This window comes from Rhinolophus ferrumequinum, chromosome 12, assembly GCF_004115265.2.
Source record: "Rhinolophus ferrumequinum isolate MPI-CBG mRhiFer1 chromosome 12, mRhiFer1_v1.p, whole genome shotgun sequence".
Taxonomy (NCBI): Eukaryota; Metazoa; Chordata; class Mammalia; order Chiroptera; family Rhinolophidae; genus Rhinolophus; species Rhinolophus ferrumequinum.
The window spans coordinates 71,102,452-71,128,324 of NC_046295.1; the positions used below are offsets into that span (position 1 = coordinate 71,102,452).

At 42.2% G+C, this 25,873-nt stretch overlaps 3 protein-coding genes across 6 annotated transcripts in view; 1 reads left to right on the forward strand and 2 right to left on the reverse strand.

The window, feature by feature from the left end:
* Positions 1 to 4,035, reverse strand: part of CDK5RAP2 (CDK5 regulatory subunit associated protein 2) — a 169,538-nt gene extending 165,503 nt beyond the window's left edge. For all 4 annotated transcript variants that reach the window (XM_033123488.1, XM_033123489.1, XM_033123491.1 and 1 more), the window contains exon 1: positions 3,788 to 4,035. In XM_033123488.1, the coding sequence (XP_032979379.1) occupies positions 3,788 to 3,846 (59 nt within the window). In that variant the 5' untranslated portion in view covers positions 3,847 to 4,035. The remainder of the gene's footprint in view (positions 1 to 3,787) is intronic.
* A 6,273-nt stretch (positions 4,036 to 10,308) lies between these two features.
* Positions 10,309 to 12,552, forward strand: LOC117032481 (heat shock cognate 71 kDa protein-like). Its single transcript, XM_033124041.1, has one exon. The coding sequence runs from the start codon at positions 10,368 to 10,370 to the stop codon at positions 12,306 to 12,308; it is 1,941 nt and encodes a 646-aa protein (XP_032979932.1). The 5' UTR covers positions 10,309 to 10,367; the 3' UTR covers positions 12,309 to 12,552.
* A 7,523-nt stretch (positions 12,553 to 20,075) lies between these two features.
* MEGF9 (multiple EGF like domains 9) overlaps positions 20,076 to 25,873 on the reverse strand; it is an 83,865-nt gene continuing 78,067 nt past the window's right edge. The window contains exon 6 of the mRNA XM_033122712.1: positions 20,076 to 24,793. Within this exon, the coding sequence (XP_032978603.1) occupies positions 24,342 to 24,793 (452 nt within the window). The 3' untranslated portion in view covers positions 20,076 to 24,341. The remainder of the gene's footprint in view (positions 24,794 to 25,873) is intronic.

A 25,873-nucleotide genomic window follows, 5' to 3' on the forward strand; every position in this document is an offset into this window, starting at 1 on the left:
GGGTTACAAGCCAGACACGCTCCCTGCCCTCACTGAGCTTACACTGGTGACGAGGAGTGCTCTCCTCAAACCTCAGTCGAGGGGTACCCCCGATCCCAGGTCAGCCTTGGCTCAAGCTTTCAAGACTTCACTAGAAATCTCATTCCACCATCGTCTTCCTCAACCTCCTTCTACAAAATTTCATAAAGGCACTCTTTGCCTGAGAAAGTACACACTTTTAGGAAAATACAAACCTATAGGAAAACACTTCTTTTTTGGTCTGCCCCATAGCAGACAGTAAACTCTTAATGGCCATGTAATGGAGGAACCTAGATGAAGATGAAGAAGTTGGGCCTAGGTCTTACAAAGCTCACAGTTAGGGAGAGGCAGAATCCTGGGCATGAAAACAAAGGGATAGATCCAGGGTTGTGGGCACAGAGGATTTTGTCCAGGAAACAGCAGAATCTGATAACAAAATCAGCTAACATTCAATGCGCTCCCTAGTCGGAGCCAGGCACATAATATACAGAATCTCGCTTCATCCAGCCACCCAATAAAATAGATATTATCACTGAAGAGAAACTGAGGCTCAGAAGGGTTAAGTGAATTACTCAAGCAATATAGCTAGTACCTGGTGGAAGCAGGATTCAAGCCCAGTCATCCTGAGTACAGAGCCAGGTTCTCTGACCACCACCAGGCAGGGCTTACAAAGGGCCTTCGCTTGGACAAGGTTCCTGGAGCTGGAATCTGGGCCTAAATCTCACAGGGCTGGAGCAATTTGGGGCACCCACCGGTGATCAGGTTTGGAGAGAGTGCTGCACACTGTTCTAATTCAACAAAAGTCTGAGCACAAACTGGACTCCAGTTTAGTCTCTACAACTGGGGCTTGGAAATTACCAAGCACAAGAGTACTCATATTAGCAGAAGACGAGGTGACTCCATTCTAGGGATTTTTCTCTTCCACTGTGCCCACCTAATGGAGAACCTGGCTCTCAGAACATTTCTGCTGTTCTTTAAGGGCCAATTCAAGTCCCAGCAGCTCCGTGGAATCCTCCAGAATCCTCTCAGAATAGGTTCAGAGAACGAACTGGAAAGCCGAACAGGATACTGAGAGCCAGGCTTTGGAGTCAGTAGGCCTGGATTTACATCCTGGCTCGATCATGTACTTTTTGTGGAGCCCCGACTATCCACCTCTCTGAGACTCAGGGCCCTCACCTGTGAAAAGGGGATAATACTGTCACCTAAAAAGATCGCTTTTTATTCAGTGTTAACAAATAGCTACTGAACCCCATTTATGAGCCAGATACCTGGTGAGGACCTAGGGCTACAAAGATGATTAAAATGCAGCCCCTGCTCGTAAATAAATAGGTCAGAGTCTAATCTGGGAGACAGACAAGTTAACTGCACACCTGCACTGTCCAATACAGGCGCCATCGGCCACGTGTGCCCACTGAGCACCTGACATGTGGGTAACCCAAGCTGGGAAGTGCTGCAAGTGTGAAATACATACCAGACTCCAAAGAGTCAGTAAGACAGAAAAGAACATAAACTATCTCATTAGTAACAGTTTGCTGTTTACAAGTTAGAATGATCATATATGGAAATACTGAGTTCAATAAAATATATTATTAAAGTTATTTTCACCTGTTTCTTTTTACTTTTTTAATGTGGCTACTAGAAAATTTTCAATTACATATGTTGCTCAATTAGATTTCTATTGGACAGCGCTCATCAGTACAATCCAGTGAGGTGAACAAGGGCTGCAATAGGGCCAGTGACGGATGGGGTGGCTCGAAGAGTACAGAGGACCCACGTGGGGATGGGGAACTGTCAGTGAAGGCTTCCTCGCAGTGACATCTAAAGTGAGACCTGAAAAACAGTAGGCATTAATATGGCAAAGGGGTGGAGGGAGGGCAATCCAAGCAGCAGGAACAGAAAGTGCACAGGCCGAGAAGTAAGAAAGGACAAGGCATTCATGACAAAGAATCTGGCAGCCAGGTGAGCCCGGGGAGAAGACAGGGTAGGGAGAGGGAGGACCAAGGAGGCTGTGAAGTTGATGGGCCAGACTAGGAACGACCCTAGAAGCTGCATTAAACAACTCCATCCTGAGTTTGGAAAGGAGCCGGGGAGGGTCTGAGCAGGTGAGTAAGAGATTAGTTGCCAGGAATATATGCAGCCCCTTCTCCCTGCGAAGTCAGGGAGAGGAAGGAAGGGAGACTATCTGATGATCTGCTGAGTTGCTGGATCAGACACTGGGCTAAAACGCTTCTAGACTCACCCACTTTACAGATGATGAAAACTGAGGCTCCCAGAGAATAAGTGACTTGTCCAACGTCACAGGATTGATAAGTGGCAGAACTGGGATTGAAACCCACCAGCTAGGTCTGGCCAACTAGCACTGAGATGAGAAAAGCTGTCTGAGAGAATAATGGACTTTATCTTAACGGCCATGAGAAGCATTAAACATAAAGTGCAGACTGTGATGATCAGATGTACATTTTAGAAAGAGCTTTCAAGCTGTGGTATAAAGGACTATTAGGGGCATGAAGGAAAATATGACAATCCAGGTGAGAGGTCGTCCCCCAAGATATCTGGGTAGTCTAGTAAGATGAAGAGAAAGGGACATGAACTGCCACAGGATCCAACGAGGCAGGAGCTGCAAAGGGCCTTCTCGACCTTATACACAGTAGGTTCTCAATAAACAAAGTAACCATTTGTCCAGGTTTGCCCATGATTGGACCTGTTTATGCCTGCTGTCCAGGCATATGTATTAATTGTGCCCATTTCACTCTTAAAAGTGTCTGGGTTTACACAACAAATAACATGGTCACCCTTTCAATTAGGGTCTGTTGACTAAAAGAAGCAGCCTGTCCCTAGTAGATTTGGATAAACACTGCGGATTCTCAGTCAGGCTCTCCTCTGCATCCTTCTACTCACTATCCAACCAGGAGCCCTGGGCAACCAAAGGGCCCTGGCCCTGGGGCCATGCCCGGCTCTGCCAGGCCTTCCTACCAGAAGGAGAGAGACCGGCGCCACCAGCAATGTGGACTCCAACTGCCTCGTTGGGCAGGTCCTTTGGGAGGCCACTCTCTCGACCATTACTCCCCATTCTACTGACAATGATGGAGGCAACACAGTCAATTTTTTGGCACTGATTATGTGCCAGGCACTACACTTGCCAAACAAACTACTGGACAGGGGCAGACACCTTCTCCTTTAACCCTCACCCCGACTCTGTTGGGTGGATTTTACTAGTAGCCCCATTTTACAGACGAGGAGGCAGGTTGAGCCACTCTACCAAGGTCACACAGCTAGTTAGTTTAAAGGGCTGGACTTGAACCCAATTCTGTTCAACTCCAGCCAAGGTTCTTAACCTCTGCCTCAGTCTTGGTGGCCACTATGTGACCCCCTAGCAAAGTCTGCACAGACCAACTACACTCACCATAATGACAGCAAACTCCCAAGGTCCTGCCCCCAACCAGCCTCCACTAAGGGTCCACTCTAAGAGGTCCCCCTTGTCCCGCTCTTTCGGAGAATCCCTTACCTGTCCCTCACATCCCCTTCCCCGTATGTCCCGAAATACGAGAGGCGGGTGTGGTGCAGGTCGTACCCCCCCGCCCCACTCAGTATCAGCTGGTGGGTCCCTAAGGAGGCACCCCGCACCCCAAAAAAACCCACCTTACACACTGCCCCTGTCTGCAAACCTTCAAACACCTTCAAGAGCAAACCCCAAGTCTCCGTTGGAGCGAACCCTCAACAGCTGGAACCCCGACCCGGTTATCGCGAACCCCCAAAATGCGGGCCGCACCTGCAGCCGCTGAGCGTCCCGGGGAGGGTGACGTCCTCTTCCAACACCGAGTCCATCATGGACACAGAGGAGGTGGTAGCACTGGTGCTTGTGGCAGCGGCACCACTGGTTCCCCACGCGGTCGCGACCCGCCGGGTTCCCCAGGTCCCCGCCCCCTCCAATCCAGCTCTTGTTCGGACTCTGGCGGCGCCGCTGGAATTCAAACCGCAGCCGCCGCCATCTTTCCCGGCGCTTCTTCCTACGGAAACGAGGCGGGGTCACCGAGGAGCTTTCACTGAAGCCGACCGGCTGCGGCCCGAAGCCGGGCAGGGATGCGCGGGCAGGCGCCATCTTAACAAAGGGCAGGGCGTCCGCATTGGGGCCCGCGAGTCGAACGACAGAGGGGCCAGCTGCCATTTTTTGTGAGGGTATCCAGGCCGAGGCGGGGCGGGCGCCATCTTTGCTGAGGGCGAAAGCCGGCCTCGGTTGGTTCATTGAAGCGGGAGTCGGGAATGCACCCCCTCACGGATGCTCAGAATTCGTAAAACCTGGTGTGTGTGTTTCTAGGATAATGACCCCGAACCTTGCAGTGTGTGCTTCCAAAAGGCTTCTGCCTTGTCTTGAAACTCAGATAATCGGGTGCTGCTTCGCTTTAGAAAAATCCAACCTGTAGAATCCCAACTCAAGTAGTAATTTGTGCACTTAGTTTGAAACAAACAAGCTCCTTCCTATGAGCCAAGTGGTCAGCGGCACTTACTATGCAGTCTGTCGCCTAATGATTCCTTATTACCTCTAGGGCTCAAACGCACCTGAGGTCGGCAAGCTGAGGCACACAGAAAGGAAATGACTCGCCCAAAGTCATGCACAGTAAGTTTGTCACCTCAAGCCAGATCTGTGGCTCCTGCCAGCTGCATCAGGGATCTCTGCATAACCCTGGCGACCTTCCTTAAAGCAGAGCCATCACCAAACACCTGGATAATTGGGGCAGAACTTGGCCAGTGAACTCAACCTTCGTCTCCCCATCTCAAGGTTGCTACCAGGAAAGCCCTGGATGAAAATACCTTGAAAAGATGGGCAAGTGGGTAGATGGTGACTTTCCCTACAATCATGTATAAGACCACCCGCACCGTCAGTTTCCTCCTTCTTCAATTGAAGAGTTACTTTCCGAAAGAGGCCTTCTCTAATTCTCGAAGGTAAATCAAGCCCTTTCTTATAATCTCAGCAATGGTGTTTTTCCTTCGTAGCACTTAACACATTTTGCAAGTATAACAACTTCTGCATTTGGGGGTTTTTTAATGTCTTCCTCTTGCACTAAACTGGAAGCTCCATAAGGGCAGAGACTGTGTTCCGAATTGTTTACTGTTATATCTCCCATAACTATCACACCCACCAGGTGTTTAAATATATATGTTGAAGGAATGATTCAATCAATCTGGAAAATGGGGCTAAAACCTACTCTGCAAGGTTTTTGTCATGAGGTAAGAATGACCTGAGATACCTTTAGTAACTCAGTCAGTGGTAATCCCATGTATCCCACTCTCTCTCTCTCTCTCTCTCTCACTCTCTCGCTCTCTCCCTCCCTCCGTCCCTCCACCCCACCAACCACCACCTCAGTAGTAAACCTACAAAGCTCATAGTGATGGTGTATACCTGTCCCTCTTGCTTCCCCAGATCTTCAACCACTCCTAGAATCAGCAATAAAATAACAGTCTGAGAGAGTGTGCAGAAACCAGCAGCATGCCGCATGGCCTGCCCCAGGGAAGGGGCAATCCTTGAACCCCTGAAACCAACAGTTCTTCCCAGTACTACATATGTCCAACAGCAAGGAAGCTGGGGTGTCAGGATTCCCACCCTGGTTTGGCCACCAACTCTCTGTGATCTTTGGCGGACCATCTCTCTTCTCTGGGCCTCAGTTTCCACATCTGTAAAATAACAGGGTTGGGCTGGATGGATGTCTCAGGACCGCCCAGCTCTGGAGGTGATTTCTACTAATGCACGAGCAACTCTGTTCTGGTGAGGGAGGCGAAGTTACAAATCATCACTTCCCAGATGGGGGAACTAACTTTCCATCCAGCAGCTGAAAGCTCTTGAGAAAGAAAACAAGGAAGAGGACTTTACATATTCTGAGTGTCTGTGCCACTTGTGCCAGGCATATCACATGCACCACCTCATTTTACCATCACCACAGCCCTCTGGAGTAGGCGCTATTATCCCCATTTCACTTACAGGTGAGAAGACTGAGGCTGAAAGAGGTAAAAAGAACTTTCTCAAGGTCTCACTGCAGAGCTGGGATTTGAGCTCAGGTCCTCTCAACACCAACACCCTAATTGTTTCAGACAGCCTATGTTTCCTATTCGTTTCTTTTTCTCCACTTTAGAATTTATAATTAAGAGGTGATGTCTACATCCATACAACAGAATTTCAGAGATGTGTTCTCCCGACTCTACTCCTTGGGCAACTGCTTCAAGGTGGCCACAAGGTGAATCTTAGTGTGGGCAGTAATGAATGCAGGACTGGAAGTCTAGGCACCTGGATTCTCACTCTGGAAACTCCTGCAACTTATTCTGTGACCTGGGGTCCCTTCTGCTTATTCCTCCTTGGTTTTCCTACGTGTCAAATGGGGCAGACAATGCTGAGCTCACATAGTTGCATTATCTAATTAGATACTTTGGAAACTATAAAGAAATAGAGTTCTTATTTAATCCATTGCCCCATTCGGCAAATGACCGTGTTCCTGGATGGTGTGCTAAACCCTTTAGTGAACCTGGAAACTGAAAATAGAATCAATCATACAAAGGATAGGCTATTTGGGAAGTTGTTTTTCCTGTTTTCATGGTCAGGGACGAAGCCCTTTGCCCTGTCTCTGTCTCACCATGGCCTTTCTTTCTGCCAAGCCTGGAGGTGACGTCACTACCACCAGCTGTCTGGGCTATCTGGCGCCATCTCCTTGACAACAGCCACCCAGCCACAAAGCTGGCATTATTATTTCCTTGAGCAAGGTCATATTGAATGGCTGGGAGGAAGTAGCTTGCAGACAGATGTTTCTCATTAGGGTAGAACCCTCCTGAAGTTTTAGCAGCTCAAGCATCTCATTCAGAATACGTGAGCTGCCATTACTAACAGCAAGAAAACCTTTTTATAGGGTCAACACATACACATTGCTGCTGTGCACTATTTCATTTTATCCTGGTGACGCTCTGAGGTAGATTGGAATTATTGCCCTGTCCTACAGATGAGGAAACTAAGGCTCAGAGAGAGGACAGTTTGGCCAAAGGCCACTCTTCCCCTTTCTTTCTTTTTTTAGCTTTTCATTTAGAAATAATTTCAGACTTAGAAAAAAAGGTGCAAAAATAGTGCAAAGAATCCCTTGTGGAGCCTTCACCCAGCTTCCCAAAATATTAACATCTTACATAACCATAGCACAATTGTCAAAAATAAGAAATTACTGCAATATGATTTACTACAGACCTTATTTAAATTTAATCAGTGTTCCCATTAGTGTCCTCTTTCTGGCTCAGGATCCCATCCAGGATCCCACGTTGCATTTCATTGTCACGTCTCCTGACTCTCCTCCAATCTGTGGCAGTTCCTTTCTTTCTTGCATGACGTTGACAGCTTTATGGAAGTTCTTGCCGGTTATCGGATTGCATGTTTCTTAATTTGGGTTCATGTGGTGTTTCCTCATGATTAGATTGGGATTATGCACTTTTGGCAAGAAAAGCACACAGGTGACACTGTGCCTTTCTCAGGGTATCAGAAGCCAGGTGGCGTTAAGATGTCTCACGCATTGGTGATGTTAACTCCAATCTCTTGGCTAAAATGGTATCTGCCAAGATTCTGTGTGGTAAGATTACTATTTTCTTATAATTAATAAGAATCCTGGGGGTGATATTTGAGACGATACAAATGTATTGTTTTTCATCCAACTTTCCCCCACTGATCATCTATTGATAATTCTTACCCAACACAATGACTACAGTGGTATTTGCCACTTGGTGATTTCCTACTTTCCTCATGCCTTCTATATTTATTAGTTAGAATTCTAATGTAAGGAAGAGCTTTCTCATCTCCCCCATTTATTCGGTTGTTTATTTAAATCAGTATGGACTTGTAGACACTTCCTTTATCTTATGGGTCATAATCCATTACTATCATTATTTCGTTTGTTACACATTTGTCCTAGATTTGCCCAGGTCACCGTTCAAATGCGTAGGTGCGCCAAGATTCAAACCCAGGTCAGTCTTGTCCCCAGGTCAGCAGCTTTCCCAGCACAGCACCCTGCCCCTGGCTCTGAAGAAGTCCCCCAGCCAGCCTCCCCATCAGCGTCCTTGACCAGTGCCCAGCCAGTACCCGCTGTCGTCTCCAGAGCATGCTGGGTACTGAGCCAGTGACGCCTTGTAGGCCCCACATGTGGTCCCGGGCTGTGCACATCGTAGGTACTCAGTAGTCAGATTCACTCAGTCCTGACTTTTCTCAAGATGGGAAAAGGAATGAGAAATGCCCCCTTATAAGGTGACAGCATGTGGATTCTGGAGCTAGAGAGGGTAGCACTCATCACCATGATATCACCTTAGACCTGCCAGTTCAACGTTCTGGGTTTGCTTCCTTATTTGTCAGCTCAGTGCATTAGACCACAACATTGAACCCCCCGCCCCCACCCGCACTGACAGCCCATGAATAACTGATATTAGCTGCCCTGTACTGAGCTCTTTCTATATGCCAGGCACTGTGTTCAAACTTTACATTCAATCCTCACAAATAACCATATGAAAAGGACTGATTATGCTCCAGTTTCATAGTTGACAAACTGAGGCTCAGAGAGGATAGGATTTGCTTGACCACACAGCTGCTAAGTGGTGAAGCTGGGAATTGAGCCCAGATTTCATTCTAAAGCCCGTGTTCTTAGTTGCTATGCCATGGTGGCTTTCACGGAGTTACCGGTATCCTGCCTTCAGAAGCTGGTTGATGTGCACATAAGTAATTATAAATCAAATAAAACATCTTAAAACGCTTTGTTGTTATAAGACAAATAACAGTAAGATTCAAGGGGCACAAAGAGAAGAGATCGAGTCATTCTGATTGACGGGTAGGAGAAAGGTGTTTTACAAGCAAGATCTATGCCCTACCAGACGAGGACAGAAACCTGTACACACCGTATGGGCCCTAGTTTCACACTTTTTAAGGCCAGAAGAAATAAAATAGCCGTTTGATACACCACCACCTACAGAGCCCATATCACGCTCTTCATCCCTCCATGCTCTCTTGCAATTCAGAGAGAAGTCGTTATCCTTTACAGATAAGGAAATCGAGGCTCAAGAGACGTAAACCAATTTCCCCAAAGTCATACAGCAATCCAGTGACAGAGAAAGGAATTTGGACCTTAATTTCCTAATTCCCAAAACTGGCACTCCTGAACTTTTGGAAACTTACAGAAAGCCTAGATTCGTCCCAAATCGAGATCCTCCTGCCTGAATTGATCATCCTCAGTACCACGGCCAGATCCCTTTGCATCTAAACCTGGAAGCTGGTTAGAAGAGAGTCAAAGGCTATTGGGAAAACTATCCTAACGTGCCAAGACCTTTTGAACACACTTGCCAGCTGCACATTTGAATATGTAAACCAGCAGTAGTTGTAGGCAAAGAAGGGTAATTGACTCAATCAACTGCCTGGAAATTTTGCAGATTAAAAAAAGCACTGATGTTGTGCTTGCTTCGGCAGCACATATACTAAAAAAACACTGACGTCTTGATTGTGACTTGCAAGAAAGGGTGTAAACTTACCTGTCACTTAAGTGCAGTGGATTTCTATTGAAAAAGCAGGTGAGGACCTAGGGAGGAAAACCACAAGTAAGTGGCCGCAGCACCTGCTTCCTCAAAGGGATGGCTGTAAGTATGTGCCTTTGCATATGCCTTCCCCTCTGTCTGGCAGGCCACTCCACTGCACAGGTTGTGCCCTGCATGAGGACACCCAGCCCAAAGGCAGGGGGAGGCTGAAATCCAGTCCATGCTCTGCTTCCCAAAGCTGAGTCCATTCCAAAGGGCATATTTTTCTAACTCACCCAAAGGAACTCTTTATGCTAGTGGTTCTTATAGTCTAAAATACTTTTCCTTCCCCCTCTATGCCTAATTCCCAGAGTTCCTCCAACCATGGTTTAAGAGAAAGTTCTGGGACCCTGTTTGGATAGCTGCCCCACCTCTCGACTTCCAGGACACCCTGGGCTTGTCTCTTTGATGGCACTCACACAGCTCTGTAACTGTCTGTTGTTCACTTGGCTGTCTCCTCTATTAGACTGGGAGCTCCTTGAGAGCAGGACTTTATTTTAAATCAATTTTATTGAGATATGGTTTACATACAATAAAATGCATCCATTTTAAGTATACATTCTGAGGAGTTAGGGCAAAATTATATATCCATGTAACCACCAACCACCACACTCAAGATGTGGAACAGTGCTCCCCAAAAGAACCTTCTGGAACTTTCCGGGATGGTGGAAATGTTCCAAATCTGCACTGTCCAAAAGAGTAGCCACTAAGCTCATTGAACGCGGGGTTAGGCGTCAGGATCTGTCTTCTTCGTGAGACGCATTTACACAGAAGCAACCATGTCTAAGGGACCTGCAGTTGGCATTGATCTGGGCACCACCTACTCTTGTGTGGGTGTCTTCCAACACGGAAAAGTGGAAATAATTGCCAATGATCAGGGAAACCGAACCACCCCAAGTTATGTCGCTTTTACTGATACCGAACGATTGATCGGTGATGCTGCAAAGAATCAAGTTGCAATGAACCCCACCAACACGGTGTTTGATGCCAAACGCCTCATTGGACGTAGATTTGATGATACTGTTGTTCAATCCGATATGAAGCATTGGCCCTTCATGGTGGTGAATGATGCTGGCAGGCCTAAGGTCCAAGTAGAATACAAGGGAGAGACAAAAAGTTTCTATCCAGAAGAAGTGTCTTCAATGGTTTTGACAAAGATGAAGGAAATTGCAGAAGCCTACCTTGGGAAGACTGTTACCAATGCTGTTGTCACAGTACCTGCTTACTTCAATGACTCTCAGCGTCAGGCTACCAAAGATGCTGGAACTATTGCTGGTCTCAATGTGCTTAGAATCATCAACAAACCAACTGCTGCTGCTATTGCTTATGGCTTAGACAAAAAGGTTGGAGCTGAAAGGAATGTGCTGATCTTTGACTTGGGAGGTGGCACTTTTGATGTGTCAATTCTCACAATTGAAGATGGAATCTTTGAGGTCAAATCTACAGCTGGAGACACCCACTTAGGTGGAGAAGACTTTGACAACCGGATGGTCAACCATTTCATTGCAGAGTTCAAGCGCAAGCATAAGAAGGACATCAGTGAGAACAAGAGGGCTGTCCGTCGCCTCCGTACAGCTTGTGAACGTGCTAAGCGTACACTCTCTTCCAACACCCAAGCCAGTATTGAGATTGATTCGCTCTATGAAGGAATTGACTTCTATACCTCTATCACTCGTGCCCGATTTGAAGAATTGAATGCTGACCTTTTCCGTGGCACCCTGGACCCTGTAGAGAAAGCCCTTCGGGATGCCAAGCTCGACAAGTCCCAAATCCATGATATTGTCCTGGTGGGTGGTTCTACCCGTATCCCCAAGATTCAGAAACTCCTACAGGACTTCTTCAATGGAAAAGAGTTGAATAAGAGCATCAACCCTGATGAGGCTGTTGCTTATGGTGCAGCTGTCCAGGCAGCCATCCTATCTGGAGACAAATCTGAAAATGTTCAAGATTTGCTGCTGTTGGATGTCACTCCTCTTTCCCTTGGCATTGAAACTGCTGGTGGAGTCATGACTGTCCTCATCAAGCACAATACTACCATTCCTACCAAGCAGACACAGACCTTCACTACGTATTCTGACAACCAGCCTGGTGTGCTCATTCAGGTTTATGAAGGTGAGAGGGCCATGACCAAGGATAACAACTTGCTTGGCAAGTTTGAACTCACAGGCATACCTCCTGCACCTCGTGGTGTTCCTCAGATTGAAGTCACTTTTGATATTGATGCCAATGGCATCCTCAATGTCTCTGCTGTGGATAAAAGTACAGGAAAAGAGAACAAGATTACCATCACTAATGACAAGGGTCGCCTGAGCAAGGAAGACATCGAGCGCATGGTCCAGGAAGCTGAGAAGTACAAAGCTGAAGATGAGAAGCAGAGGGACAAGGTATCTTCCAAGAATTCACTTGAATCCTATGCATTTAACATGAAAGCAACTGTTGAAGATGAAAAACTCCAAGGCAAGATCAATGATGAAGACAAACAGAAGATTCTTGATAAGTGCAATGAAGTCATCAACTGGCTTGATAAGAATCAGACTGCAGAGAAGGAAGAATTTGAACATCAGCAGAAAGAGCTGGAAAAAGTCTGCAATCCCATCATTACCAAGCTATACCAGAGTGCAGGAGGCATGCCAGGGGGGATGCCTGGAGGCTTCCCTGGTGGTGGAGCCCCTCCTTCTGGTGGTGCCTCTTCTGGACCCACCATTGAAGAGGTTGATTAAGCTAACCTTGAGCATAAATTTAGCATTGTTCCACATAAAATATGGAAGGACCCAAATTTGTAGCAAATTCACAGCAGTTTTAAAGTTGAGCTGTTATAGTAAGAAAACTGGGCATTCTTAATATTTGAATATGGAATATGTGCACAGGGAAAGGAAATAACGATGTACTTTATATGCACTGTATTGTAAAGTGGAAAATGCAATGTCTTAAATAAAACTATTTAAAATTGGCACCATAAAAAAAAAAAAAGAGTAGCCACTAACTGCATGTGACTTTTGAACCCTGCAACTGTGAATGAGGAACTGAATTTTTCGAGATTTTATCTTAATTAAATTTAAATAGCCACATGAGGCTAGTAGCTACTGTATTAGCATAGGTATAAAATATGTCCATCACCCCAAAAAGTTCTGTTGCGATCCAATCCCAGTCAATCACCCTCCTGCCTCAGGAAATCACTGGTCTACTTTCTGTCATTAAAGACTGATCTTTTCTAGAGTTTCTGACACCTAGACTCACGCAGTATGTACTCTTTTGTGTCTGGGCTCTTTTGAGAGCAAGGACTTTTCATTCTGTGTCCTAGGGTCTATTTTTAGTGTGTGGCAGATAATAGGCACTTAATAAAGGTTGGTGAAAGAATGAACTAATAAATCTTAATCAGCATTAATGATCTTACCTCAAACACTTTTTTCTCCCCACCTAATAGAATACCAGAGAGGAAAAGGCCCTCACAGAGAACATTTAACTAAATCTCTTGGACATACCTATGGAAAAACTGAGACCTCAAGGGGTTCAATGGCCTGCCCCAGTTCACTCTGTAAGTTTATAACAGATCGTGGATTACAACCTAAATGTATAGACTCTGAAGCCTGTATTCTCCTCACTTCACAGTGCAGTCAGCCCCCCTTATCCTCGGGCAATATGTTCCAAGACCCCTAGTGGATGTCTGAAACCATGGCTAGTTCCGAACCCTATACATACTATGTTTTTCCTCATACATACATACCTAGAACTATGAGACTAGGCACAGTAAGAGATTAACAACAATAACTAATAATAAAACAAAACAACCAAAACCAAATACTGTAATAAAAGTTTGTGAATGTGATCTCTCTCTCTCTCTCTTTCATGAACAAGACAGCTACGAAGTGACCAAGGAGTGGTATACAGCGTGGGTAGGCTGGACAAAGGGACGATTCACATCCCAGGTGGGACAGAGCAGAATGGCACGAGATTTCATCATGCTACTCAGAAAAGCATGCAATTTAAAACTTACAAATTGTTTATTTCTGGAATATTCCATTTACTATTTTCACACCACGGTGAACTGAAACTGAAGAAAGTGAAACCACACACAAATAAAAAACTCTCAGGAATCCTGTGGGACCATGGGAAAGCCTACAGGATGCCATGCTACCTACTTCAGCCTCCTGTGGATGCCATCCTGGCCCCAAGCCACCCACGGAGAACAAAGGAACAGCAGCAATTCAATTTAGAAAAGTATCTCCTTTCATTCCAAACATACGTAAAACCTAGTAGTGGCCTTACTCTAATACTTGTCATAAAACAAGCCAGCTGATGCCTGATCCAATTCTCCCCTCATTAGAGAATAACTGCATTTTTTGGTAAAGCTTTTATCGAAGACCTCTTACATAAAAGGCAGAGTGGGAAGGAATTATTCACTGAGGACACGGCATGTGCTGTAGACATCACATGTAAGATTTCATTTAGCCTCAATGCCACCCTGAGAGGTCGGCATCATTATTCCTTTTGCAGGCAAGGAGAGTAGGTCTAAGAGCCACCGACTAGTAACTTGTCCAGCATCCCCTGGTTGTGAATCCTGCACTGGAATCCATATCTCTGCTTCCAAAGATGATGCTCTCTGTACTACAAGCTACTGTTTTTCAGAACTCTGTGAAAGAGGTTTTCTGTTGATGCTCCAGAACGCCTCCTTTAATTAGACAGCAATAGCTAAGTGACCCATGTTGTTGGCTGCTGGGAAACTCAGCCAAATTGGGTGTCAATTGCTAACGTAACCTTTAGCCTGGGTTCGTTGGCGTACTTCTGCCTCCTCTTCGGTATACTTAACTAATACTTTCACCCTTAATTGAATGGTTTAATGAGCTCTTTTAATACGAAAAAGTGAGGTACAGATTATAAGTAAATTAAGTTAATTCTTTACCCAGGGCCAATACCTGTCAACATTGCTACCTTTTCACTTTTACTGAAGGAAATTGAAAACATCACTATTGCCAAACTCTGATCCTTGCTAGAGAATTTAAAGGCCTCTCCATTTCACACGGTTCCTTTGGGGATTAATGGCCCATTGGAGTCTATAGAATTTACTCAATTACCCCAAAAACAATTATCTCAACTAAAACAGAATCTTAATAAACAACCATTACTATCGTTACCCTTGTCTGGAAGAATCTCATCTCTTGGTAAAAATACCTTCTTAAAATGAAGTTGGATAATATGCTGCTTGCAGATAACAATGGCCCATTTAGAAAATGTTTGGGGGAAATTAAAAAGCTGAGCTATAGACTGTTGGTTCTGCAAGCTACTGAAAATAGAGGCAGGGAGGTGCGAGCAGCAAAAGCATCCACCTAGCAAAGTAAGTCTGCTCCCTAGCCGGTCAGCACATGCCACAGTTGGGGGATATGCAATCCAGTCTGTGGGCGAGCTCTCTCTGCCTGAAGGAATGAGCTTCATCAGCACCATTCCACTGCAGGAAAGTCTGCGCTGTTTGTCCAACGGTCACTCAAAAACATTCCTACTTACAAGTGACTTGGTGCTGTTTGGTTTTTGGTTTAGGCTAGCTCTAACTCAAAGCCGACAAACTGCAGTATACTTACATTTCCATATTGACCGGTATAAAAACTGCAACACAGCTGATTCGATTCACTAGCGATCATTGAGCTTTTTTTTGGTACCAGGGCCTGAGCTTGGCAATGGGATTAAAAGACGAAGACGGTCCCAGCCCTCAAATTGAACAGATAATTTGATAATAGAGTCTCATCATCTTCTTCATCATCATAATCACCATTTTTATCAAATGCATGTTGAATTTTGTTAAATTCTTTTTCTGCATATACTGACATGATCATGATTTTTTTTCTTTTTCACTCTGTGTGAATTACACTGATTGATTTTCAAATATTACATCAATCTTGTATTCATGGGGGAAACCCCAGATGGTCGTGAAGTATTGTCTTTTTTATGTATTGTTGTATTTAATTTGCTTAAATTTTCTTAGAATATTTGTGTCTGTGTCCATGAGGGATATTGGTCTGTAGTTTTCTTTTGGTGTCTTTGGTTTTGGTATCAGGGTAATGCTAGTTCCATAGAATGAGTTGGGACTATTGTCTCCTTTTAAATTTTTCTGGAAGAGTTTGTGTAGAATTGGTATTATTTCTTTAAATGTTTCATAGAATTCACCATTGGTGTGATCTGGTCCTGGAGTTTTCTTTGTGGGACGTTGTTAAATACAAATTAATTTCTTTAATAGACAGAGTTACTTGGATCATCCCCTTCTTTTTGGGTGAGCTTTGCTAATCTGTGTCTTTCAGGAATCTGTACATTTCACCTAAGTCATCAAATTTATTGGCTAACCTTCCCTTATTATCCTTTTAATGTCTGTGGGATCTATAGTGATATCGCCTCTCTCATTCCTGATACTGCTTTGTGTGTGTCTTCTCTCTTTCTAAAATTTGTTTGATTCTTCTGGCTGGAAGTTTACCAATTGTATTGAATTTCTCAAAGAACCAATTTTCAGTTCCACTGATTTTCTCTATTGTTTTCTTTTGCATTTATTTTTGCCCTTACCTTTATAATATCTTATCTTTGATTATTCGGGTTTTGTTTTGTTCTTCCTTTTCTAATTTTTTAATGTAGAAGCTTAGGTCATTGATTTGAGATCTTTCCTCTTTTCTAATGTAAACATTCAGTGCTCTGCATTTTCCTCTAAGCATTGCTTTAGCTGCATCTCACAAATTTGAAATGCTGTGTTTCCATTTTAATTCAGTTCAGAATACATTCTAATTTTTCATTTCTTTGACCCATGTGTTATTCAGAAGTATGTTAGTTTTAAAACATTTTGGAATCTTCTAGATGTATTTGTTACTAATTTCTCATTTAATTCTAGGTGGTCAGAAAACATTTTGTGTGATTTGATATTTTTAAATTTTTTTACGACTTATTTTATGGCCAAGGGTATGGTCAATCTTGGAAAATGCTGCACGTGTAGTTAAAAAGAGTATATATCTGCTGTTATTGGGTGACTGTTCTATGTAAGTTAGGTCAAGTTGGTGGTAATGTTGTTTAAGTGTTCTGTGTCCCTCCTGGTTTCTGCTCTACTTGTTTTGTACGTTATTAAGAGAGGGGTTGCAGTCTCCAACTACAGTTGTGGTTTTGCCTACTTCTCTGTTCAGTACCATCACGTTTTGCTTCACGTATTCTGAAGCTCTGTTATTAAGTGCATATAAACATTTGGGATTCCATATCCTCCTGATGAATTAATTTTTTTACTATTGTGAAATAAAATGTAGTGGATTTGTTTTGTTTCTTTAATACAGAGATCACCAAGTTATGGTATTTCCTTCCAAACCTTTTCTGTATGTATTTTTCCAACACAGTTGAAATCATGTTGTTTTCACCCATTTATATCCTATTAAAAAGTTTTACTATGAAGTTTTACATATATACCAGAGTAAATGTGTGTGTATACACGATGTTTGAAAAAGAATACAATGAAAACCTATGTACACACATACACACATACACACACCCTACTTAAGAACATTACTAATACTTTTAAAGTCATCTGTGCACCCCCTTCTGCCTTCCAAAGCTCTCTTTTGTATCAATCATTTCCTTGTTTTTCTTTACAGCTTTCCCACATATGTATGCATTTTTTTTTTTCCCGACCTGGCCCCTAATATGTATGCATTTTTGAACAACACATTCCATCTTCCATTTTTGGCCATTACATAAAAGTATATTGTATATATTCTCTGACTCATTTTGCTCCACATCGTTTTTGAGATTTATCCATACTGATGTCTATAGTTGTAATTCATTCATTTTCAACTACTGCATAAAGTTTTGTTCAAAGTATATGGAATAGGCCACAATTTATACATTCTTCTACTGACAGACACTTGGGGTGTTTCCAATTATTTTGCTGTAACAAATGATGCTTCAATGAAGACTTTGAAATGTGGGTCCTGGTGCATGTAAGAGTTTCTCTAAACTACACATCAGAAGGGGGACGGCATTCACATCTTCAAAACATCCTGGCTTTCTTCACTCAACTTTGATTCTGTTTTTAAATCATTCTTCTTTATTCTTTTCAATGACTGTGTTATCACAACAAGTGCATGCACTGTGCCATATCTCTGTTGTTACGTATCTAGAGTTTGCCTCATTTTTCTGAACTTTATCCACAACTCTGGGGAAAAGAAGGCATTTATTGCACAGAAGTCTCATTTCTTGATGAGGGATTCCCAGAAATGGATTTCTCCAATCAAGGCTGTAGCAATTTACATTCAGCAGGAGAGTTTTTATTGCTGAAATACACAAAGTAATGCCCGTCCAAGTCGTTGTTAATCCTTTTGGGATCATAGATCCTTTGGAGATTATGAGTAAGGGTATGGAACTTTTCTCCAGAAAACACACACACAAATTATTTGTATTCACAAACAAAACAGCATACAATTTCAAGAATTTCTCAGACCCTCTGAAGCCCATATGCTGACATCTCTATTAAATAAAAAAAAGTGTCTTACCCACTGAATATGATTTCTTTTAAAACTTCACAAAAGAAGTTCACATACCACCTCTTGCATCTGTCTAGTACCTTTTGTTGTAAACCATTTACTGAGCACCCACAACGTTCCAGCACTAGACCAGATACTACAGATAGAATAAATGATCCTTGCTTCAGGAAGTACAGAGTCTACTGAAGAAGACATAAAATAACAAGTATTTACAACAAAATATGTGCAATAAGAGAGGTGTTCCTTCGACACAATGGAGATAGAATTAAGGATCGATCAACTTCTTTTTATCAAGGGGCTACAAAAAATGAAGAAACCTTCTCCAGGATGTTATAGACAGCAAAACACAGTACCAGCAAAAGGAGAACATCGGGTAACCTGGCATACCCATATATAGGAAATTATACAGAAGTTTAATTAACATGATTGGGTTAGGATGGTAATGAATATAAGGAAAGGCTATGACTCTTCCTTATTTGGGGCAGAAACCAAAGAAAACAACACTGACATAGAAAACTTGAGCAGTTGGTCTGACAACACAAAGGAAACCACAAAGAAGATTTCCTCCCAAATGCTTCCTTTATTAACCAAACCTACTCTTACCACATACAAAGAAAATATTTTCCGTTTTTTTCTGCAACTGTCCGAAGTTTGGTGTTCAACATACAAGGTTTAAAACTTACTTGTTAATACAAGCAGACAACACATTCTAAATTTAACATTGTCTGATGGATTTTGTTTTGTAAGTAGAAGTGTTAGAAAGCCTGTAGAATAATTGCAATTTCTTCATAAAACTGCCTTGAAAAACTAACATAGGTAAAATTGTGATTTTTTTTAAACACTCACTGAGAACGTTTAATACTCTTAATACTATCATCTCATGAAAAACATTTGGTTGTTTTGAATTTAGCTTCACTTTTTTAATGTAACTAAACACAGTTATCCCTTTAAAGTTACTAATTATAACATAGCATGTGTAATTTTTAAAAACACATGCATCTTATACTCCTATGGACAATAAACAAAACCAATTTTCATAATGCAATCTAGTAAATGTCTTTACTTGGTAGACTATCATCAAAACTATGACTACAACTATAAAAAAGAATGTTTCTGATAATGTTTCCTTGTGCTGTGGTAAATTGGTAGATTTATTTTCTCTTGAAATTTTAATTTGCTTAGTTTGATTTCTGCCATGCTTATTCTGTTTCCTTAAAATAATACCCAATTCACATACATCATAGAACTACATGTATAGAACCACATGTATAAGTATATAAGGTGGGATTACAAGGTAATAAAACTTGTTTTCTTGTATGACTAGAAAAGAAAAGCAGGGTTTTTCTGTTTAAATATCAACAACCAAAGTTGAATAAACCAACTGAGTTTATGAAGCTCTCAGTACAAAAAAAGGCCTGACTCCGTTTTTCTTCTTTTTCAAAGTACCCCTTGGATCTCTAAATGGCATGCCATTAAACACCCCTGAACTTTGTCAAAAGAGAAGATCTTCAAGGGTATCTTGAAATAATAAAAAGATGGACTCTCATTACCAGGTATTTAATTAACACATGGAACATGGTTGTGGCCCTTCAAATTTATACTCCAGAAAGGAAATTTTTTACATGTATGAAAAAGAAATCCAAAAGGAAGCAAGTTTTTTTCTATAACATTTTCATGGAAATCCCAATGGATCTGAGAGGACAAGCAAAAGCACGAAAAAGAATGTATGTTGATGTGTGCTTTTTTCCTCAGGGTGTTTTGTTTTGTTTTGTTCTAAGAGAGGGAATCTTCTTCATGTGGCATTTTTTTCCCTAAGTGGAAAACATTCTTTAAAGGAACTTCTTAAAACAAAAAGCAATAAATGAAGAGTTCAAAGATTTTTCATGAAGTGGTTTGAAAATAAATGATCTGTGATATCTGTTAAAAAAAAAAAAAAAAGACTCCCAACAACTCTGACCACATAAAAAAGTAAAACAACAAATCTATAATAGGTACAAATTATATACATTTATTTTTTAATAATTTTAAATAACACTCTTGTATAAATTCTTTTATATATTCAAATCATACACAAATTTAGAAATGCATCATGAAGCCTAGTACAGCATATGTATAAGCCACGTTTTGGAAATTTGTGTTAGAATTTTAGTGACATAAACACAAGTTTAATGTTTCAGAAACATTCCTAATTGCTTGGGCTGAAATTTAATGTATTACAGAGTGCTTGCGCCCAGCATTAAAATTGAATTTTAAATCATTTAGATTTTGGACTAAGTTAAATCGGAAGCCCTGGGCTCACCGAGGGCTGCTGGTTGCAGTTACCGCACATGCATAAGTAGCAAGAAAGATCCCCAAACGCCTTTGAAAAAGCATCATTCAACCAGTGACATTTCAATGATCCATAACCTTTAATTCATCTGATAGTATTTGACTTTTTCAGATGAATCAATGTGTTTTTCCTGCTTTTATCCTTGGCATAGTCACTGGGTCAGGGTTACAGAGAAAACTTGCATTAGCTTTCCATTACTCCCCTGCACACACCAAACTCGTTTTAGTGCCCAAACTTTTTACTATGAAGAAGATTGTAACAGGCCAAAGGTTCTTCATGGATGAGGCCAGAAATGCTCTCCTTGCTCAAACAGGTTACACTGGGTTGCTGTCCACCTCTCACTTTTGTCAGAGAGTTTTCCTCGAGATGTGTCAGTTCAACACCTACCCACATACCTCAAAATGTACGACCCAGGGAATGTTCGTTACCTGGGGTGCTATGCTCACCATGTGTCCTACCAACAACACAGGACCAAGGTGAATGAATGATCTAATAACCCAATCCCTACTGAGGCTGCCAGGAGGAAGACGTACTGGTGCTTTAGCTCTCTGCCTCCAAAACAGCACAAGAGGGCGAACCATCCTGAAGGCACTCAGCTGACCAAAGTGAACACATAGGTCACTGAGTGTTGCTTCCACAGTCAATTTTCCCACAAATATTGGGGCTCAAAAGTGCCAAGTAATTTGACACTTCTACAAATCCCCTCCCCCAAAAATCTCTCTCCTCCCATCCCATGTCTGCTTTCTTCTCCTCTCTTAATATTCAGGTATCCCTAAGAATAACACATTAAGTCTATCATAGGACCTTAGTATAAATGAGGTTTAGTTTTTATTATCATTTTTTTCTATAACTGGAGAAATTCCATTAATAAGCAACCTCTGGGAGCTAGAGTGTGGAGGGAGGGAGGGAGGTGAAAATGAAGATAGACATATTAAAAACACTACCTAGGACATCTGTCAGAAATGCTTAAAGGTTTACTAAAATGAACTGATGAAGATAAAAGTATCGCTGAATAGCAGTATCTGTCATTTATCAATAAGATTCACAGTAGTCTTATTTGAAAACAAACCCATTTCTAATCTTTAGATACAAACTATTCCAATATTAGTATTTCTAAAGGACTGATGGGATTGTGGTGGTGAATGCTGTACTTATGGGGACCTTGCATCTAGAGCAATGAATATTGTGTAATTCCATACCATTCCATACTAGTTTTCTAGTCTGATTTTGGTAGTAGATCACTTCATGATATAATTATATTTTAGAGCAAAATTATTTTCACCAGCAAAAAGCAGGGGACATGAAATGATATTTTAAAATTTTAAGTCCTTAATTTTTTCCACTGGGAAAAATTAAAAGCATGATATTGGACAATTTGGAAGTATTTAAAAGTAAATATTCTTTGTGATTCAATTTTTGCAATATCTTTTAAAGTCTGTTTCAAGGAATCTCTACATGACCAGAAACTGGACTATTTGGCTTTGGCTCTTAGACCCCAATGAACAATCCTTTTTTCTCTTTTGGGTTAACTTCTGTTTAACAAATGTCTGTGTCTCAGCACCCTTAATCCCTGGCTTTGAGGCCGTGGTAACCTGGGGAAAAGGCAGGTACACCACTTTGCACAATTCCTTAAAATTGTGCAGTGCATAGCCTGTACACACCTATGTGGCAGCTGCTGGGGAAAGGGTAGTTCACTTTAACGAAGCACAAACTGCTATTTTTATTTTCTTATGGCCAAAACTGGCGTCAGAGAATAATTAATCCTCCTGTGTTCTTTCCAAAAAGTCCTTCATAGCCATATGGCCCTGGATGGTTACCTGTACTCACAAACATGAGAAACATTCACAGATGGGACACTTCCTCCCAGCCTCCGGTGTCTGTGGCTATGCGATTTCTGCATTAGCACATTGTTAAAAGAATATGTGCTCCATAGTTAGGAGTCCGAATTCTAAGCCTAATAATGACACATTGTGTAGCCTTGTACAAGACATTTAACCTCATCTGTAAAATGGGACAACTACTACTTCCTCGGGGGTTATGGGGAGGAACAAAAGACACACATATGGAAAAATGCTTTGCAAGCTGCAAAGGGCTGCAGAAATGTGCGCCTACTGTAATAGAATGGACTCTCTACTCACGAGCAATGGCCGAATGGCCGCAGCACCTCCGCTCACCAGAAGCACACTGTCTACCAGGCCACCCTCCAGAGCATCCCCTCTAAACCCCGAGATTAACTTAGTGTCTCCTACAGAGGGATGGTCAAATTCCAGGCTTTGCTCTGGGGAACTCATACAAAGCGGTCAGCTCGGATTGCCTAGGTCTAACGAGCCTTTCCTTTATTCTAACCACTGGACAGGGTGCTGGCCCTCCTAATAAATACCTACATTTGACTTGTCCTGGCTTGTTTAATCCACAAGCTGTGAAGAGCCTAACAGATGAGAGCAACAGTAGACGGCCTCCAGAAAACACTGCATCTAAGAGCAAGTATTCACTGTGCTCACTCCACCACAGCGCTGCCCTCTACCCGGACATGAAGACTGGAGAAGCGCAGCGCTGCAGAGAGATGGTGTACACCTCACGCACGAGTGAGAGGCTGTGTTCAAATGGAGGACGTATTGTTTTCAGGAGGGGAGGAGAAATATAAATATTTCACAGGCATGAAAACCGGGGACCCCAAACGATACGATGGCTTTTCTTTTGGAACTGAAATATTCCAATTCCTTTGGAAGACTATTTTTTTTACATTTAAAAAACAAAACAAAACATTTTTTAATGAGGATATCTCTACATTAATCTATGCAAGATATATAGAGTGGCTAATGGCTAATTAGGTGAGTAGCTTGGAGAGTGCAGCCCGTGTCCCAGCTTAACAATCACTGACTTCAAAATCTATTGCTTGAATCTATAACAAGTCAAAGAACACATAACTCTACCTTTAGATTGAGAAAGGGAAAGAAAGATTAGAAACATTCAACCTCTTATAAATTTCAACAATGTCCAAAGAGGGACTAAAAATGACTGACGCTCACCAGAGGCCCAGCTCTAGCAATATTGCCACCTATTTTACAGTATTTTAACCAATCCCCATAGTTTCTTTTTACAACACCATTAACTGCTGTACAAATACATTCTAGATGATAAAATATGACATGATTGGTTTTTTTTTTTTACAAATAGATACAAATACAATGTTGACCAGATATGCTACATTAACTATATACATTTATTTCCCTAGAGGTGAGAATATTCCTTCTTTAGACAATTGGTCCTTTACACGGAGACCCTAAGGGGGACCGTCACTTCCAGCTCCCAGATGTTGCCTTCCTCTCTCTACCCTTAGAAGCTTACCCTGTGCCTTAATCCTACTCTCCAGCAAGAATTCTGGAAGGAAGAATTAAACTTCTATAAAGACCTTCTTGGGACTTTTCTGCTCCCAGTCTAGAAACTACCAAGATTGTTTACTGTGATACAGCTCAGACATCAGCTTTCCCTCAGTGATGTATCTTTTGGTCAGTAAAATGAATGTCATCCCTGACCCTCCTTTTTAAAAAATGTTTCCGGAATGGAGATGAATCTTCCGGCAGTCCTCACCCCTCCGCGTCCATCTTCCTGTGTCCACCGGCGGAGTGAACACTCCCCAGGAGTCTATTTGGAGGCCTGAGTGGAGTGGGGCTGCACTACGGGGTCCAGCCTTTCTCTACTCCCATGTGGTTCGGTACAAAAATATACTTTCCTTCAAGTCCTTATCGACAGTGACGAGTTCAGCTCTTCTTGGGGAAATTGAGAGCAATAGGCGAAGTGCGTTATGAATTTGTACCTGGAATTTCAGACGCACTACGTGCCAGCGCTTTCTCAGCAGCTCCGCCCAGGTCTGTCGCCCCGCCCCCGGGGCTGACCCGGTCTAACCTCCGGAGCTCAGGCCTGGCTCCTTAGGCCTTGTAGTTATGCATGGGTGTTGTCAGGGTCAGCTGCCCATTGGGCGCCACTTCATTGCCATCATCCTCTAAGAGTCCTGACACATCCGCATTGGGGATGCTGTCATGGTAGCTGCTGAAACTGATATTGTCTTCTTTCAGCTCGATGGTCCAAAAGGGGGCGTTGAGCTTCCGGTTTTGGTACTCCCGGTACATGTATACAGCCCCCACAAATCCCATCAGCAGCACCACCACAATGATGATGACAGTCAAAATGATGATGTTAAACTGGGTCCATGATACATCGGCTAAAGCTGACGTGCTGTTTTCAGCAGAGCTTACTGAAAAAATAGTTTGCAGGGCTGTGGGGGCAAGTGTACTATTTATAACAGGGGTGGGCACGGATGTGGTCAAAGAGGCATTGGAAACCAAAATGGTGGAACCTTCAGGTGTTGGAACAATAACTTCTGAAAATAAAAACAGAGAATGAAATGTAAAAGACAAAATTATCTAGTTTTAAGAAACAATAAAAGAAATACATGGGAGTGGAAGTTGATATGGCATGTTGACATGATATTCCGCTTTAAGGTCATGCAAGTTAAAAAGAATTTTTAAAGAAATATAGTGAAAAGAATCAGGGTCTAGGAAAGCTTGATTATTACAAGCACGGCTGTTGTCCAAAATGGGTAATATCTATATTAAACTCTTTGGAAAAATTCTAATGGAGTTTTCCATCCTTCTTTATTCTTGGATAAATTCATATGAATTCCTGCAAAGGCAGTAAATACGTCACTGCTGAGTTCTAAATCACTTGGTTAAAAGTGACAGGGATAGATGACAATCATTTGAACTAAAGTAAATTCAGCATGTCTGATGAAATTTCAGAAGGGTAAAATTCTCTTCAAAGGAGGCAAAAACAAAATAGGAAAAGTTGTAGTTCTAATTACTTCTGTATAACACAATTTAAATGTCCAAAATTGATGTCAGCCAAGGGAGAAGAGAGCCTTCCTTTAATTGCTTGTGTAGTCATTCTTCCTCTGTGTAGATTATAGCTATTTTATCATGGATGTACTATACGCTGGACTTCTAATGCAGCAGAGCTCATGGAAACACCAAAGGCTCTGGAATCAGGTAGAACTGTGTGGTTATAGATAAGTCAGCCAACCTTTTTAAACTAGGTTCCTCATCCATAAATGGGAATAATAATATCTACTTTGCAAAGTTTTGGGGAAGGATTGAATAACTATATAACATTATCATGGTTAATATTTACAGTGCTTGGCACATAGTAGTCACTCAACAAAATAATAGTTACCATTATACTTCATCACCACAGTCAGCCACACCAATCTATCCTAAAAAGAGGCATGTTTTATATTATTTAATAACTAATAAGAAAAATCATCACAGCCCTGTCAGCTAAGTATGGACAAGATATGCCTCTGAATGGGAAACAGGACAGAGTGACACGATCTCCAAGCTAGTGATAGGACTCAAGCTGAGTCTTTTAGCCTTGATCACAACAGAATGAGGGTATCAAGAAAATG